Raw genomic sequence first — 18028 nt, forward strand, 5'->3', positions numbered from 1 at the left:
TAGTGAAAATCAGCACTTGAGCTTTTGACCAGAGGCCACTGCAGGGAGTAACTGGCTCACCGTCCCCGCCTCCAGCTAGGGAAAGGCTGAAGCTCAGATCACCCGGTATCTCCAAGCCGTGAATGGCTCGCCGGCCCGAGGGAGCTGGATGCCAGCTAGCACGGGCAGCAGCAGCGAAGCCAGAGTGGGCTAGCGAGCCGAGTACATACTCGGGGCCTGGGCCAGGGCAGAGCTACCCACTCGGAAACCTGAGCTGTGCTGCTTTGACGGCTCCTGTGCCCGCGCCAGCTGGATTCCTGCCAGGGTGAGACTCCAGACCCCTGGCTTCCCAGGCCCGTGGTCTCTAACCACTGGACCACAATTTTTCATGACATCCCTCTCCCCATCCCTAAGGTTATGTCTTACTCTCCTCTTATTCCAGCTTCCCTCCCCACATGGGCTACTTCTGCTGCCGCAGTGCGTCCCTTGCCCTCTTCCCAGGCCAAGATACCACCGAGCATCAGCAAACGTCATGCTTCAGGGCGCAGGCCGATGGCCTGCGGGGTCAGGAAGGAATGCCTCCCTCGGCCCACCCTACTCCAGTAGAGCAACCAATTTGACAGGGGAACAGTGTGCCCTCCACTGAAGCCATAGGTACTGGCCACTGCTGTAGGTGGGATCCTGGACCCGGGCAGGTGGATGGAGGGTCTGGACCAGGTTGGCGGTAAGAGGGAGGCTAGATGGACGAACGGTCAGTATGGAAGGCAGTTGGATACTATGTTAGGGCTCAGGATGGGGCAGAGAGAGAACAAGAATCCTTGGCCCAGGGCCAGCCCGGTTCGTGCACCAAGAGGCGGCAGGCCGAGCCCGGTTCGTGCGCCAGGCGGTGGGATATGGAACCAGATGGCCCAGTTCAGCACAGCAGTTCTTACTGCTTCTCTGCTCCCTTCACCACTCCCCTCCTGCTCACCAGACCCTGCTCCCCAACATCCTTCTCTCGGGGCTTCTCTAACCCCAGACCCCTCTCCCTGGGCATCTTTCACAGCTTGATCCAACGGGAGCTTTGCCCCTTTGCTGTTGCATTTAGGAGGGAAGCTGAAAACGCTCTCTCTGGCCTGAACTTTCAATGGTTTCACTCCCTGCCAGGGCACAGCCCATCTGCAAACAAATCCCTGTCCCAGTGGGGCCCCCGGCACCGCTGACCCCCCTGCCTGCCAGCGAGAGCCCCAGGAGGCTGGCAGCCTCCGGCTGCAGAAACCAAAACAGTCTGGCGGGCTCTCCTCCACCGAGCTCCATGCAGAATCCAAAGAGCTCAGCTTCCATCAGCGGGCAACTCGTCAGGACCGCTCCGCACCAGTTACTCAGCCAGCACAGGGTCAGAGGGGGGACAGGGAACGGAGTCACTGGGATGCTCACAGGGCCAGGCATTTCCACAGACCGGCGGGGGAAGCCAGCTCTGCATGGGAGGAAGAGGGGGCATGTGGTTACAGAACTGACTGGGACTCCAGAGACCTCAGTTCAAGTCCTTGCTCTGCCGCAGAGCGGTCCCTGTGCCCCTTTGGCAAGTCACTTAGCCTCTCTGTGCCTCAGTTCCCCCAGTGGTGCAATAGGGTTACCAGCACTGCCCTGCCCCACTGGAAGGCTAACTTCACTGATATGAGCAGGGCCCGCAGACACTACAGCGCTGGGCGCACCACGGAGATCAAGAGGTTAACGGTTTCACAGCTTTTTTGAATTCCAAAACGGCAGGGGGAAGGAAATCAATCAAAGCAGATGAGTTCTGAGAGACCCTACAATAACAAGCCATGGAGCTCAGCCCCGTCCCTGCGAGCAAGCCTGTAAAAACAAACCAGTGTGGACGGATGAACAGCCCTGCAGGAACAACGGACGGCACACAGCCCAGCCCCCACAAACCCCCTGAGAAGAACCAACAGGCCAGCCCTGGCGCGCCCCCCGACAATACCAAAGCAACCCGCAGCTTAGGAGCTGCTGCGTTCTGGCTGTGAGTCACTGAGAAACCACGGCGAGCCAGCCGCGGCTCACTCTCCCAGCACTCGCAAGTCGCCCCGTCTACAGGGCGAGTGCAGCTTGCCTGAGAGCAGGCACGTGCCCACGTGTCTGAGCGGGGGCGTATAGGAATGCCCAGCCCCCTGGCAGCGTGTGTCGTCGTTCACACCCCGTGCCAACGGAGCATAACATGCCACTGAATCCAGCTCACGCCGGCTTCCCGCTGTGCGAATGACTGCACCGGGGCAGGGCAATGACGCCTCCGGCATGTGTTTGCACCAGCACTGCAGGGAGGGAGCGTGCCAGGTGAGAGGCACGTTCCAGGCTGGCAGGAGACTGGGCAGGGGAAAGAAGGAGGGAGCCGATGGGCAGGTGAACCAGGGAGCGGACAGTCGACAGCGTTGGTGGCTGAGCGGCGACACAAGGGCGTGACAATCTACGAGACATGGTCATGGTTGGGGCAACACTGAGACGATTCCTTGCACAGCCAGGTGGTCCATGCAGACACCCCCAATCCGGACACCTGCTGCACACATCCAAGGCCAACCCTGCAGCTAGAGTCCTGCAGAGCCCCCGCGTGTCCCAAGGTGGATACTTACTGGTTCCTTTCCAGCGCCAGGATGAGCTCCCTGCCCTCAGCAGTCACGGCCACATCCCCCCTGGCGGGCGCTGGCACCTGTGAAAGGAGAGCAAGGGAGGAATCGGGTCACAAGGGAAAGCCGGGGAGACAGGGCAAACTGCTGCACAGCTCTGCCTCCGTTACCAGCTCCCCCCAGGCCAGGAGATCTGCAGGGTGGGGAATCTGGGAACGGGCCATGCCCAGCTCCCCTGTGTAACAAACCCTCCTGATGCAGCCAATGAACAGATCCGCCCCGCACCTGGGCAGCCGGGACTAGAACCCTGCTCCAGCTGCTGCAAAAAGGCAGGCCCTGCCCACCCGAGCTAACAGATCTCCCCTAGGCGGAGCGCTGGCACCAGGAGTAGCCTCTCGGGGGGTATCCCAAGAGAGGGATGTGACCACATACGCTGCTGTCTAACGTGGGTTCCTCCCAGAGCAGATCCAGTCGCCGGGGTCCCTAGAGAGTGGCATGGCCTCTCCCGGGAAGCGGCGGAGGCTCTGTTGCCGGGAGCGTTAAGAGCACTGGAGAAGGGATAGGGTCTCAGCCCAGGGGGCACGACCAAGTGTCAGGGGGTCACGACCGCCCCCCGTTTTTATCGGTTGGCACGTGGGCAGACGGTGTGGAAAGGCCATCCTGCATTCCCAGGTGATGGGCTGGCTGGCTGACTTCACAGGCCTTCCCCCCATGCTGCTGAACCCCCAGGCTGTGCTGGCCCCGCTCTTGTGTTCGGCAGCTCACGCTGTCCGACTGCCTGCACGCTCTGCCTCTGCTGGGTCCTCCCCACCCCCGGGTCCAGCTTCCGGACGGGCCGCATGCCAGGGCCTCCAGAAAGCAAGGGAAAGGCTGAGATACCCTCCCCGTGCCTCCGTCTCGGTGACGCTGCTTCTCACCCCAGCCCAGACGCCGAACTCGTCCTTAACGCAGCTCTGCCTCCGTAACGCTGCCAGGATCTGGGCTCTGGCTCCCCTGAAATCCCCGCTTGGGTCCTCGCCGCTTCCCACCTGGACACCTGCAACCCCCACCCCAAGGTTGCTCTCCAGCCCCTGCGCTGTTAGGCCAGGGCAGCCTGTTCTCCGCTTCCCGGACGCTGTGACCACTGCCTCTGTCACCGTCGCTGGGCTCCTCCCCCAGCCTGGATCCAGCTCAACCACCCCCGTCATGGATTCGCCTCACCCACCGGAGGAAAACGAGAGACAAAGAACTTCTGAGATGTGGATGCATGACCACTCTCTGCAGAGACACGCATGCGTGCAAGAATGAATTGGAAACATCCCAGAGAATACACAGAGGGACGAGACGGGATCCCCGCCCCAGATCAGAAATGGGACATCTCTTCCCCAGGGACAAAAGTAGTTCCTAGTGTTTGCTCTGCAGTAACACCAACCACGATCCAGGCCCAGCTGTGCTAGGAAGGGACCCGTCCCTGCCCCAAAGAACTGAACTGAAAGCGGCCAGGCTTATTACCCCGCCAGGCAGATGGGGACCTGAGGCAGAGATACTAGGGGCCTGTCCAAGAACGCACAGGGAGCCTGTTGCAGAGCAGTGAATTGACCCCTGTCTCTAAAAGTCACAGTCCAACTCCCTAACCACTAGGCCAGCCTTCCTCCCTGAAAATTGAATTCCAGCCCTGAGTAGAAAGTCTCCTGTCCCCAGGAGCTAAGACCCCCATCCTGGGGTGGGACAAGACATCACAGCTACAGCAACCCTGCCAGCACCCCCAGACCAGCAACGCCTTGGGGCTGGCCCCATTCCAACCCACGCTGGCAAGCGACTGTCAGCCCACAGGGTAAGAACCCAGGGGACCGTGGCAATTTGGAGGAGCAAGAGAGGAATCCAAGTGGCAAGCTCATGCCAGCGGAGGCTCCCTGCAGCCAGCGTGGGAGCCAGCAGCTCTGCTCCCTGGGCCCTACTACAGCTGGAGAGCAAGGAGGACAACCTCCCTTCCCCCCCTCCACAAAGAGCTCTTCCTCTCAATGCCACTTCCCTCCTCCCCCTTCTCCTCCCCACCAGCTCAGCCTCCCACACCTTGCGGCTCGATTCTGCATTGCACAGCCACTGACACCAGTGCAAAGCAAGCGCGAAACAGCCCCCCGGCGCTTTGCACTGGAGTAAACGGCTGCATGAGACAATGGAGAACTGGGCCCTTGCTGTTCATTTCCTCCCCGTCCTCTGCACCCTGACAGCTACCTCCAGCTGGTTTGCCAGCTGTCCAGGCAGGGCCCAGCATCCCTGTCTCCGCAGGCTGGGATCCGAGCGGTGCAGTCGGGTGACTGCAGGGTTTGTCATGCCAGGGCAGGGGAATAAATAGAAATGTCAGCTTCCGGGCACTGCCTAACACACGGCTGGTAAAAATACCGGGTGCAAGGGGAGGAAATGATTGACTCAGCTTCCCCAGGACGCTACAGGCTTCTAGGCTGGGCCCACAGTCCAGGGCCTTGTCTGGCACAGATCCCATAGGAGCCAACCCTGCTTCACACCAGGGTGCCCCATCTCCACAGGGGCTTGGCACCAGGGTACAAATCCTTGACCTAACAGCAGCTCTGCCTGGCTAGGAGCAGCCCTTCCCCCCACAGACCCATGCTCTGTGGGCTGGGGCCACTGGCTAAAACCAAAACTCTCTCTCTGACTTGTGTCCAGGACCCCACCCCGTGGGATCCATACTTCAACATAGCGCCTTGGACTCCAACTGGAGCAGTGCCTGGGATTTCAAGCTGCCCATACGGCTCCCACATCTTGCTAGAACCAGCAATTCCTGCCTATACACCAAGGCCCCAGGATCCCAGTGCTGCAGGAAAGTGGCCAGACAATAAGATTCAGCTCATCAGCTGGGAAAAGCAGCCCAACGCAGAGGCTCTGACCCAGAACCGGGGCGGGAACAAAGAGCTTGCATTCGCCCGGGGTGCCCCTGCGTTGTGTATTTGTCTGATGATTGGCCTGCGTTCTGCCAAGTGGAGTTGATCACAGGACAGATCTGAACGAAATATCAGTGCAGACGCCATCTTCAGGTGCTGAAGTGACTCCAAAAACTCCCACCACCTGTGCCGGGGCAGAGGCACCGGGGGGGCCCTGTTGGGGGCTCCCAAATTCTGTCTCAGCTCTAAAGCACTCATCTTCCTGGTGACAGCAAGTAACAGAGAGGAGTGCAGTATTTCTCCAAGCCTCCTCTACGCTGCCAGAGGGGAACCGGGAACTGGTCGCTGGCATAGGGCGACCACCTTTTCAAAAGGTAAAAGCAGGATGCATACCCCGCTCCCGTGTTGGCCCCACCCTTGACTCCTCCTCTTCCCCTGAAGCCCCTCCCTCTACTCCGTCTCTTACCCCTGAGGCCCCGCCCCCCCCTGAAACCAGAGTGGGGCCAGGGTAAAAGCCGCCCAGGGAGCCCAGGCCACTGTCGAGGTCCATACCCTCCATCTGCCCTGGGTGGGGTGGGAGCAGGGTGCCTGAAAACAGCCCCCAGCCCACGTCCCTGCGCCCCATGGCCCGCCACCCAGGGCAGGCGGAGGGTCTGGGGCTCCCCGGGCAGCTCTTACCACTTCCCGGCTTTGGCTTCCAGGCTGGCGGTGAGGCCTCGGGGGAAGAGGAGGAGCAGGGGTGGGGCCTCATGGCAAGGGGGGGCTAAGGTCCAGCTGGTCACCCTACCTGGGCACCAAGTGCATCTAACAGGGGATTACATCAGCCCGAGCTGCGCTGTGTGTACACAAGGGCCGGAAGGCTGGATCCTTTCTCTCTCTCTCTCTGGGCGTGTGTCTCAATCTCTGTTTATGTCTCTCCCTGATGTTACTGACTTGGTTTATATCTCTCTTGCAATCTGCCCCTCCTCTCCACTTCTCCCCCCAGACAACGGTTTAACATTTCCCTTCGGTAAACAAGGCCCTCGCAAGCCAAACGACACATTGAGTCAGGCTCCGGTTTCCCAGCACGACTGTTGTCATTCCAGAGCCATGTGCTTAAAGGCAGAGCAGAAGGAGAGCCCCCGGGGGGGCTGCCAGACTCCCCGAGCCAGAACACCCTTCCAGGGCTCATTGCGAGGGCTTGGTGCTTTGCCATTCTGTAGACACATGGATTAACGTGACCATCCGGATCATCTGGTGTGACCTCCCTCACAAGCCAGGCCTGAGAAAGGCACCCAGTGATCCCAGCCCGGAGGGTTCCCAGCCAGCTGCTTCATGGGAAGGAGTTTCTGGAGTTTGCAAAGGTAACAAAGCTTTTGGCCCACCTCAGTCTCCATGGCTCATTCCATCTCTGGCCTCTGTTGAGACTGCTCCCGAGTAGCAGAGCTCACTGGAGCACCTGTGCACGAGGAACTCAGCTACAGCCCACCACCTATTGAGGCCAATGGCATTTTGGGATGTATAAGTAGGGGCATAGCGAGCAGATCGAGGGACGTGATCGTTCCCCTCTATTCGACACTGGTGAGGCCTCATCTGGAGTACTGTGTCCAGTTTTGGGCCCCACACTACAAGAAGGATGTGGATAAATTGGAGAGAGTCCAGCGAAGGGCAACAAAAATGATTAGGGGTCTAGAGCACATGACTTATGAGGAGAGGCTGAGGGAGCTGGGATTGTTTAGTCTGCAGAAGAGAAGAATGAGGGGGGATTTGATAGCTGCTTTCAACTACCTGAAAGGGGGTTCCAAAGAGGATGGCTCTAGACTGTTCTCAATGGTCTCAAGTTGCAATGGGGGAGGTTTAGATTGGATATTAGGAAAAACTTTTTCACTAAGAGGGTGGTGAAACACTGGAATGCGTTACCTAGGGAGGTGGTAGAATCTCCTTCCTTAGAGGTTTTTAAGGTCAGGCTTGACAAAGCCCTGGCTGGGATGATTTAACTGGGACTTGGTCCTGCTTCGAGCAGGGGGTTGGACTAGATGACCTTCTGGGGTCCCTTCCAACCCTGATATTCTATGATTCTATGAGGGGCGGCCACTTCTAGATTCCTCTACTCTACCGGGACGGGCAGGGTCCCTTGGCCTCTGACCCTTCCAGTGAGAGGTCCTCGCAAAGGGGGAGGAGAGAAGCTTTGTTTCTTTTGGGAGAACTGCCTGTTGGTGGAGAATCACAGAAGTGTAGGACTGGAAGGGACCTCAAGAGGTCATCTAGTCCAGTCCCCTGCACTCAAGGCAGGACTAAGTATTTTCTAGACCATCCCTGACAGGTGTTTGTCTAACTTGCTCTTAAAAATCTCCAATGATGGAGATTCCACAACTTCCCTTGGCAATTTAGTCCAGTGCTTAACCACCCTGACAGTTAGGAAGTTTTTCCTAATGTCCAACCTAAGCCACCCTTGCTGCAATTTAAGCCCATCACTTCTTGTCCTATCCTCAGAGGTTAAAAACAACAATTTTTCTCCCTCCTCCTTGTAACAACCTTTTATGTACTTGAAAACGGTTATCATGTCCCCCCTCAGTCTTCTCTTCTCCAGACTAAACAAACCCAATTTTTTCAATCTTCCCTCATAGGTCATGTTTTCTAGACCTTTAATCACTTTTATTGCTCTTCTCTGGACTTTCTCCAATTTGTCCACATCTTTCCTGAAATGTGGCGCCCAGAACTGGACACAATACTCCAGTTGAGGCCTTATTAGCGCAGACTAGAGAGGAAGAATTACTTCTCGTGTCTTGCTTACAACACTCCCGCTAATACATCCCAGAATGACGTTCGCTTTTTTTGCAACAGCGTTACACTGTTGCCTCATATTTAGCTTGTGATCCACTGTGACCCCCAGATCCCTTTGTGCAGGACTCCTTCCTAGGCAGTCTAAAGAACATTTGCAATGAAGCCCTGGGTGCCAAGCATTGTGATGGGGACTTTAGAGATCTACATAGCTTCCGTCCCCATAGAACGGCCGCTGCTCAGAGCTGGCTGCCGGGCCGGACTGCATGTGCTGGGACTGCAGTGACACTTGGTTTGGGGAGGCTCTTGCGGAGATTAAGACTTAGACAAGCAAATACGGCTCTCCCTCGGCACCGCGTATCCCTCCGAGAATCGCCCCACTGGCACGGGGCCGTTCCCACCCCTGCTTTGCTCATAACGGGTCCCACCTTACGCTCAAAACGCAGGCCAGGAGGGACTTTGCCTGTACAAGGAAGAATCAGCCATCAGAGCGAAATCCACTCCCGATGCAGGGCTTCGCCTCCCCATCTCTTTGATCGCCACGGACGCTGGTTAAAACTCAGGAGGCAAGACAAGCCAGAGGAACTGCCATGTCTCCACCCCAATTCAAAGGCCCACGCACATCCAGTGGCAACCTTCCCCCTCTTTAATCAGCCAGCACTTCCCAATCAAAGACAGCCCCAGCTCCCGGGATAAAGCATACCCCCAGCCTGGCATTTGGGGAAGCCCAAGTCCCAGCAGATGGCTCTGGGCAGCCCACAGGTGCTGCTCTGGAGCCTGAGACTTCAGACTCTGACTCGGGAACCTGCAAAGCCCTGCTTGGCCAAGGCAGCTCCACAAGGCCCGCTGTGGTGGCGGCTACGAGGCCTCAGCGTACAGGCCTTCATCGTGAGCCCCCGGGACAGGCCATGGGTTCAAATCCCGGCCAGCAGTGACTAGCTCTTTGGTGGCCCGGGAGGTGAAAAAGCCACGCCCACAGGTGGGGCTAATTATGGGCAGCCCCTACAGGGAAGTAACGGAGCGACCTGGCCGTGGTCTGTATGCCAGGTCAAGGAAGCGGGCGCCGCCACATCAGAGGGCTCCAGGCTGCCAGACCAGCAATGCTAAACGTGTAGGCCACACACCCAAGAGGCAGCAGTGGGATCCACAGGCTCCATCTCCCTAGCGAGGCTGGAGTTTGTTCCTTATTGTGCAACTTTTGGTGTCGCCTGCAGGGCTCCAGGCCAACTGGGCAGAGGCAGGGCTCTCCTCAAGGAAGGCGCAAATCTGCACGGAGTAGCCCAATCCAGAGACAAAACACTAAGGGAAGAAGATGTGGCACTCAGGCACTCCAGGGACTGGGATTCATCAGGAGAAATTTGGGCCCCCACGTACAATTTGGGGGTGGGGGGTGGGCTGAGCTCTGGTACAATTATCCCCTTTCCTTTCCTCAAGGCCTAAGTGGTTTAGGAGCCTCGTGCACTCTGTGTGGCTCAAAAGCTTGTCTCTTTCATCACCAGAAGTTAGTCCAATAAGAGAGACGCCCTCTCCTGCCTCGTCTCACTGCGAGTCAGAGGCACTCAGGCTGCCAAGGGGGAACTTCCAAAGGCACAAGCCAGACTCCACCTGAACGCCAGGGGCAGTTGGGTGCCCAGCTGCCATTTGTACCTCTGAAAAACCCGTCCCCCAAGTGCCGGAATTCCTTGTGAAAATGAGGCGGCCAAGGCATTTAGGTGCCGAACCCCCACAGAACTCGGAAGCCATTGAGGATCTGGGCCCCCATGCTTGTGAAAATGGTGCCCCTGGCTTCTCCCCGCCTCCGTCCCCGTCCGCACAGTGGGGATCCCAGCACTGCCCTGTCTCACAGGGGAGCCGGCAGAAGAAATAAATTAAAGACAGAGGGGCTTAGCCTCTATATACATCTATGCCAGACTCACGGCCGCATGGTGGCAGCGTGGGACATGGGGAGCGTTGAAACTGCCAGGCGGGATATTGCACCAGCCCCACTTCCGCCACCAGAAGATCTTCCCAGCTCCAAAAAAGGAGACCAGAGCACAGGGAAAAAAAAATCCACGATTTCCCTGGGAGTCCCTTAGTCATTCCCAAAACATGGCCACTCAGCTCCCCGCGCCAGCCAGGCGCAGCGCTGCGGTGATTTCACAGGGGGAGGGAGGCAGGGAAGCAGAGGGTCTCTCCCTGGGCGATGCTGGGAATGGGCTGTATTTTTAGAACATGATCTTATACAAACAGCGCTGCCTTGGCCAAACATGGTCTGTGCGTTCCTCTGTTCAATTCCCTTCTATCCCCCCGTTGGGTCCCAGTTCTTCCCCCTCATTCTTCCTGCCTCTCTCCCTCTCAAATCCCCCTCTGCTTTCCCCTTCCCCAGCGCCCTCTTGGTCTCTTCCTCAGTGGAGTTTGGCTCCTTCAAATTCCCCAGCAATTACATTGTGTGTTTGCATAAGCGCATTGTTGGCAGGATGCTCTTGTCAAACTGAATTCTTAAAGGGCCATGCTCACAAAGCTGCTGCTCCCCTTCCTAAAAATGCCCCCCCCTCCACCCCCCCCCCACACACTAGACTCAAAGCCCTTGGCAGAGAAGGTGATTAAGGCCTGGAACTAGCATGCTGGTGCTGCCAGAGTTCCCCACTCTGGGCCTCAGTTTCCCCTTCTGTGCCTTGGGGCTCGGATGAGAAGGGCCGAGGGTCACTCACAAAGGAAGATTACCGTCTCCTCTGGCCACGCACAGGGAACCGCTCTCCGCCTGCTCCGTCCATCTAGTCATGTGGGGCTGGAGTCTGTTCCCGTGAAACCAACAGAAGAGCTCCCATTGCCCTCAGTGGAGCAGGATTGGGCCCTTATCTGCTGCACGCCACAGCCAGCCAGCCCCGACTGTCCAACGGCCTTCACAGGGCTTCCCCAAATCCTTGCTGAATAGAGATATTGGGAAAGAATACGGGGGGTCAGCAGGGAACCCTCCAACATTGGGGTGGCCCCTTTAAAGCCAGCTGCCCCTGCACTTCCGGTGTGGAGTGAGGAGAGGACCCAGGCAGGCCCCCGGGAAGCCATATGGACTTGCAGGTCCCTGGGGGAGACGACTGAGCTTCAAGCCAAGCAGATGTCGACTCCCCCCCAGGATGTTTAGTTCACCTGGGAGATGGGTTATCCCAAGATGCCCGTGGAAATGAAGGGGACGGGACTGAGCGTCGGTGGAGGTGGCAGCGGGGTCTGTCCCCGTGTCGCAGGGCCGGCTGGCGAGGGCTCCTGGGTGGCCAGCATGGCCTAGCAGAGAGAAGGGAGTGGCGGGCTGTGCCTGCAGCCCCAGAGCCCCACAACCCGGTGCACCGGCTTATCCAGGGGACATAGAGCCAGCACCTGCCTTTAAGCAGCCAGCCGAGGTCACCGCCCCGCATCCGGTCGGGCTGAGTCAGACACAGGAAGCTGCCGCCCGCAACAGCCCGGAGCTGGAGTCCTCGCCCAATTCTCAGCTCCTGCACCTGGCACAGACCGGGGGGGCAGGGGGAGCAAAGGTGGCTTTAAGCCCCACTCCCCCTGGAGGCAGAGAAATAGCCCAAGTGCCCTGCACACCAGCCAGCCACTCCCGCTCCTAGCACACCCCCGACACTGGGGGCCTGGCTGGTGGAGAGCCGGGGGGCGGCTGTGTCTGGGGTCTAATTGCCACCCCCTTCATGGTGCCAGAGTGTAACAGGCCACAGACCCTCCCCCAGCAGCAGACAGAACGAGTCTCCCCTGCTAGGTCTCTAGTCCTGGGGCTTCTCCAACAGGGGTCAAAGCTCGGAGACCGAGGGAGCTCTAAGACTCCCATCCAGAATGGGCATAATTGCGCCATACTGGGAATTCCTCGCTGAACTGGGCACATGCCCTGGAGCATGAGGATTGACAGCCCGTATCTCAGCTAGTGGCAGGTGGATGCTCCTCTGCATCACGACAAAGCCCTTCGCCTCCTTGCAGCAGTGAGCCCCACCCGCCAGCTGTCATCTGCCGCAAGACACTTCCCAGCCATCCAGCCCGGGGGGCTTAAGCAGACGCTGGCGTTTCCACCACTGCCGGGGCTAGAAGCAAACTGGGGAATCCTCTCTCCCCGTGGCGCCTGCAGAGAGGGCAGGCAAGGGGTCTTGTTTGGGGGCACGCTCTGCACAAGACTCCAGCTCCAGGCTCCAAGAGCACGTCCAAAATCCATCAGTGGCGGCCAAGTTAACAGCAGCTGGGGAAGGAGCCGCGGTGTCGGAGACCCAGCCCCGGCGGGTGAAATTCAAGAGTATTTTTCTTTTTCAATCTGCTGATGAGAAAAACCGCAGAGCTGTTGATGGAGGAGCCAAGACCAAAGCCTTTTGTTTTCTTTTGGAGGGGAAATGATCTTTGGTTCTCCGCAGCCCGCGGCCTCGCCCAGGCCACCTGCACCCTCGCTGCATGGCTCATGACGCCAAACCCAAGAGCAACCGTCGACCCTGCCCAGAGGCACCAGCTCAGGCAGTGCCAAAGCACCAGTGAAATCAGCGGCTGCTGGGTGCCTTAACCTAGGCACCGAGGCTGCCATGGGCGCGATGGAGGAATCAACACCCTTCTGCCCACATGGAGGGTACATGGAAGCGTTAACGCATGGCAAGATGGGTGGGTCTAGCTCCTGGGGCCCCTCTGCGGCCTGGAACTCAGAGAGAGATCAAGGCAAGCTCCGCAGAGACAATCTCGCTGGTTGCACGCTGGAATTCTCAGCTGGAACGTCACTCAGCTGAGAGAGATCGTTGTATGGTTCCCCATGACATGGACCCACCTCCCCACCCAGAAAGGACAGTCCAGCGATTGGGGCACTAGTCCAGGAGACCCACACTCAATTCCCTGCTCGACCGCAGGCCCACGGTCCCACAGGCAGCAAGTCATTAAGGCCCCGATCCTCCAAGTCATGGAGGTATTTCATCGATTTCAATGCAAGTTAGGAGCCTAAATACCTCGGATGATCTGGGTGTTAGCCTCCCCGTACCATGGGGACAATGGCACTGCCCTACATCACAAGGGCATGGGGAGGGTAAACACCTTAAGAATTGGGAGGTGCTCAGATACTGCGGCGCTGTGCGGGGGCCATGTAAGTACCTAGATCTAAGACAGAAGCAGGACAAAACTCCGGGGTCTGATTGTGCATTGCCCTGTGCCTAGAACAGACATGGACACCAGCACAGAGCGAGTGCAAAGTGGGAATAAACCCCTTCCCAGTCAGAATGGCAGCATGTCCCGCCCGCTGCGTGCCAGCCTTCCAAGCAGTGCCGGGCACAGGGTAGACGGGGCTCAGCAGCCTGTACCAAGCGAACCCACCCATGGAAGATCTGGAAAAGGCTACCTATAAAATCCACCAGCCTCAGATGGGCTGACATGCAATTGACGTCCTCCCTTACACAATGTTTCTGGATGTCGTCTCATTGCGTTGACAGGTGTCTTGGCTGGTGCAGCATTCGGCCCGAGGGGCCGGGAGAGAGCAGGGCTGCTGGGATAGAGGAGGGCCGATCCTGCTGTTGTGTTTGGGGGAAAGAGCCCAGCACCTTTTAAAATGACTCAGAACCAGCAATGAGTCCTTCAAGGCAGGGCCATCTCTTACTAAAGGGTTGTCCGGCACCCCACAGAACGAGGCCTGATTCTGATCAGGGCCTCTGGGTGGTGCTGGAGTACACATAACAGGAAAGAGGGTGTCGGTCGAAGGGGATCTAACAGTCTAGAATGATGTGATTTATACCCTCCCTCCAACAGGATAACTTTCACCACCTTAGATTTCTCCTCGGGGTTTTTGGCCCCCAAAGTTCAAATGAACTAGGACTTGGCTCTAAAATCCAGTTCAGGCCACAGGTCTTCGTGACCTTTAGCCCTTCTAGAGGGCTTTCCTATTCAAAGAACTTTAGAGGCACTAACTAATCCTCCCCACCCCTACTTCAGGAAGGGATTCTCTCTCCATATTGTATAGATGGGGAAACTGAGGCAGAGTACCTAGAGCCACGGGCAAGATCCCAGCCACTTCTAGCTTCGTCAGCCTAACGACTGTGCGATGATTCAGAACGAAGCCGGGTCTGGTTTGCTGAGAGACATTCGCACACGCTGACCCAGCACCCAGCTCTGCCTATGCTGTTAATACTAGGGCGCAGGCCAGGACGATCACACAGGCTGCTCTCGCTTTATACTGTCAGCAAGAGGAGATCCAGGCTGGTTCCTGCAAAACCACATAGCCTGGGATACCACTGTCATCAGGAGTAGCACCCAGAGGCCCCAGCTGAGATTGGGGCCCCGCAGCAAGAGAGTCCCTGCCCCACAGAGCTTACCGTCTGCACAGTCAAAGGGTGAGAGGGAAACTGAGGCATAGAGAGAGGAAAGGACTTGCCCAAGGCCCACAGCACAGCAGTAGCTAAGCAGGGAACTGAACCAAGGTCTCCGGAGTCCCAGCCCAGTGCCTCATCTACAGGGCCACGCTGCCTCTTAGCTCCTCCCTCCCTCCCTGTTCTGCCACTCACATGCAGCCCCCACCTGCCCCAAGATGCAGAATCACTGCCCCACGCTCCTCCTGCCAGGGCTCTCCCCGCCCCAGCCTGCCGCACTCTCCCCCAAGTCACGGTGGGAGCACAGAGCACTCATGGGTCTAGGGAGAGGGTGGTGGCTGACACAGAGGTATCTGATCAGAGTCACCGGGACGGCCAGTCCCAGAGCCCACCCTCCGGCAATGTACGGCCCCTCTCCATGTGTCACCCCCACAGCAGAGGGGTGGCAGCTGGCAAGAGCAGCCAGCGGGTTAGCCGGCTCTGTGATGCACGCAGAGCAAGGGGGAGAGAAAGGAAACAGGATACAAGAGACGTCCGCCCTGCTGTCTGTGGGGGCGAGACCACAGCGAACACGAGGCCACCTACATACATGCTCCAGGGCGGGGCCCCCAGCAAAACGGTGGCAGGGTTAGTGCTTCTCCCTGCCTCGACTCTCCCCAACCCCCAGGATCCTGCACAAGCTGCTACATGGGGAACAGAGCAAACCCTCCTGGCCTTGGGCAGATCCCGTCACTGTGCTCCTAGGATGGAGCTTAAGGCCGGAGGGGAGCGCTGTGATCATCCGGCCTGACCTCCCAGCACAGCACAGGCCACGGCCCTCCCCTGAATTAATTCCCAAGGCCACTCGCTCTGGCTGAATGAGAGTGGATCTTCCTGCCTAGATCATCCGATCCCCAGCAACGGGGGATCACCACAAGCCTCGGCAAGCTGGTTCAAGGGGGGGTTGGCTCCTCTGGTCTGACCTCCTGTGCCTGCCAGGCCGTTAAATGTCACCCAGACACCCCTGGATTGAGCCCAGTGAGGCTAGTTAGCCCAAAGCATTTCAGTCCTAGGAGACTGGTGCTGCGAGCCACGGGGAGAGACCAGGGGAGACGGAGGTGCCACCAGTACCATGGCAGGGAACTGATGAGGTGAGCTGTGGCCAGATGATCCACCCCAAGGTCCCTGGGGAGAAATCCCTTCCCAGCCCCACATCTGGCCACCAGCGTGACCCTGAGCACATGAGCAACACACAGCAGCCAGCATCTAATAAGTGGATTCTCTTCCCACCTCAGAGCAGCGGGTCCACCGGTTCTGGTGCCCTGTCTCCAGCCGAGCTAATCTCGGATGCTTCAGAAGCCCCTGAGGCTGGGGATAGGATGACGGGGGAGACAATAAATCGGATCATTTGTGCATCGGGGGGAAAAAACTATTCCTTCCTGACCCCTTCAGGTGACCGGCTGAAGATGGAGATTTGGTTATAGGCACAGTGTTAATGCAGAATTGCAATTGTCAAGATGAGCAGGTTGAGGACAGGCAGGCGACCTGTTCTCCCCATGGCCCAGGAAGGAAGGGGACGAACAGGGGGATTCACAGATTGACAGACGGGACCACCCTGACCATCCAGTCCGACACCCCTCTTCCCACACGCACACGGGCTGCGGAGTTGCCCCTAGAAACCGATCTGAATGACTCCAAGCCATGGTGAGTCCCCCACCGGCCAGGGAAGCTGTTCCAATGTCTAATCACCCTCGCTGCTAGGAAACTACATCTTATTTCAAGGTTAAAATTTGGGTGTCCTCAACTTCCAGCCATTGGATCTTGTTATGCCTCAATCAGCCCCCGCAACAGATATCTTTGCCATGCACACAGGCCTATACACAGCGACCAAGTCCACCTTCACCTCGAGAAGCTGAATAGGTCAAGTCCCTTACGCGTCACAAGCTTGTTTGCCAGCCCCTGCATCATTTTCATGGCCCTCCTTTGAACTCTCTGCTGTGTTCCCACAGCCTTCTTGACACATGGGAACCAGATCAGGACCCAGCATCCCCGTGGCAGTCTTGTCAATACAGCTTGTAGAGGCAAGGTCACTTCCCTACTCCTCTGGGATATGGCCCTGTTCACACATCCAAGGATGACGTTAGCCCTTTTGGCTGCAGCATTGTGCGGAGAGCTCACGTGGAGGCCATTACCTGCAGCGACCCCAAGTCCTTCTCTCAGTCCTTGCTGTCTACGACGGAGTCTCCCATCCTGTAGGGATAACCTGCATTCTGGGTTCCCAGATGTCTACATTTAGCACAGTGCTGGCTGGCACCCCGCTTACCGCGCAATCTGCATTGCTTGGCAGCAGTGGCCTGTCCTCTTCATTATTCACCACCACTCCCCCAGTCTGCATCTCCTCGGCAAACCTGATCAGCGATGGGTCTCTCTCTCTCCTTCCAGGTCATCAATGCAGGTGTTAAATAGCACAGGGCCAAGAACTGGGGTGCTCAGAGCGAGGGGTGCTGTGCAACATAGTGGGTACCCCGCAGCTCACCCAGGCAACTGGGCCTATGCTCTCCTGGCTGCCGAATGGAGCCAGGCTGGCACTGACTGCCCGAGCAGCCGCTCACAGCGCCAGCCTGCGGGGTGGGGCCATACCGGCTCCAAAGGGGTCCTTCATAAAACAGGTGGGTTCTGACCATTCACTTGGCCTCATTGAGTCGAAGCAGACTGTTTGATTTTGGGGGGGGTGGGGGGATAGGAGAGCATATGCAGAGCCCTGTCCTTGGTGTAAGCAGGGGGTTGCCTCGAAACAACTGCCATTCACCACCAAGATCCCACGGTGATGGGCACAGTACTGAAGTCCACTTCAGATCTAGCGCCTGGAAATTCTGATCCCCTGAGATCGCCAAGAATGCAGATCTGCCCTCCCCCAGCCCCAGCCTGGTTCCCACAGTCCACCCCCCTGCCTCCACACACCCTTCCTGTCCCTCCCCGCCAGGACAGCCGCCTTCTTGTCTTGAGCTGCCTGGAGTCACTTGAGGCAGAACAGATGCCAGGAAATGAACGGGGGTCTCGCCCCTCCCTCCTTGTAATCCCGCTGGTAAGTGATGTTTTAACATTGCCGCTGATGCCCTGTGCAAAGCCAGGGCCCCAGCCTGCGCCTGTACACACCCCCCGATTCAGATTCGGTCTCTCCCAGCATCTTCTGAGTGAATTCCGGGCAGAGGAATGTAAGTAGCAATATAAATAAACTTCCCGGCTATCCCGCATTCCCCGCCTTGACCGCCCTCTGGCCTATATATAGACCTGGGCCCTCTCCCCCTCGCTGCTGTAACTCACTGGGAATGGAGTGATCCCTTTCTAGGAATGGACCACAGGAGCCATAGCAACCCCGCGGGCTAAGGTGGGAGGGCGCCTGGTGCTGATCCCCCTTGCTACAGGCAGAGCGAGGAGCCGGTCATGGAACGCAGCTGCTGGATGAAGGCGTCTCACCATGGAATTCAATAGCCACTAACAAGCTCAGTGTTCCAGCCGGGTGATATCACCCCAAGGCCTC

At 57.9% G+C, this 18028-nt stretch overlaps 1 protein-coding gene across 3 annotated transcripts in view; it reads right to left on the reverse strand.

Annotated features, from left to right (window-relative positions):
- The window catches only part of ADAM33 (ADAM metallopeptidase domain 33), a 76651-nt gene that overhangs the window by 51932 nt on the left and 6691 nt on the right, over window positions 1–18028 (reverse strand). For 2 of the 3 annotated variants that reach the window (XM_037898363.2, XM_037898364.2), the window contains exon 3: window positions 2586–2662. The exons of the other annotated variant lie outside the window; for it this stretch is intronic. In XM_037898363.2, coding sequence (XP_037754291.1) covers window positions 2586–2662 — 77 coding nt within the window. The remainder of the gene's footprint in view (window positions 1–2585; window positions 2663–18028) is intronic. 3 annotated transcript variants of the gene reach the window in all.

Source organism: Chelonia mydas, chromosome 4 (assembly GCF_015237465.2).
Source record: "Chelonia mydas isolate rCheMyd1 chromosome 4, rCheMyd1.pri.v2, whole genome shotgun sequence".
Lineage (NCBI taxonomy): Eukaryota > Metazoa > Chordata > Testudines > Cheloniidae > Chelonia > Chelonia mydas.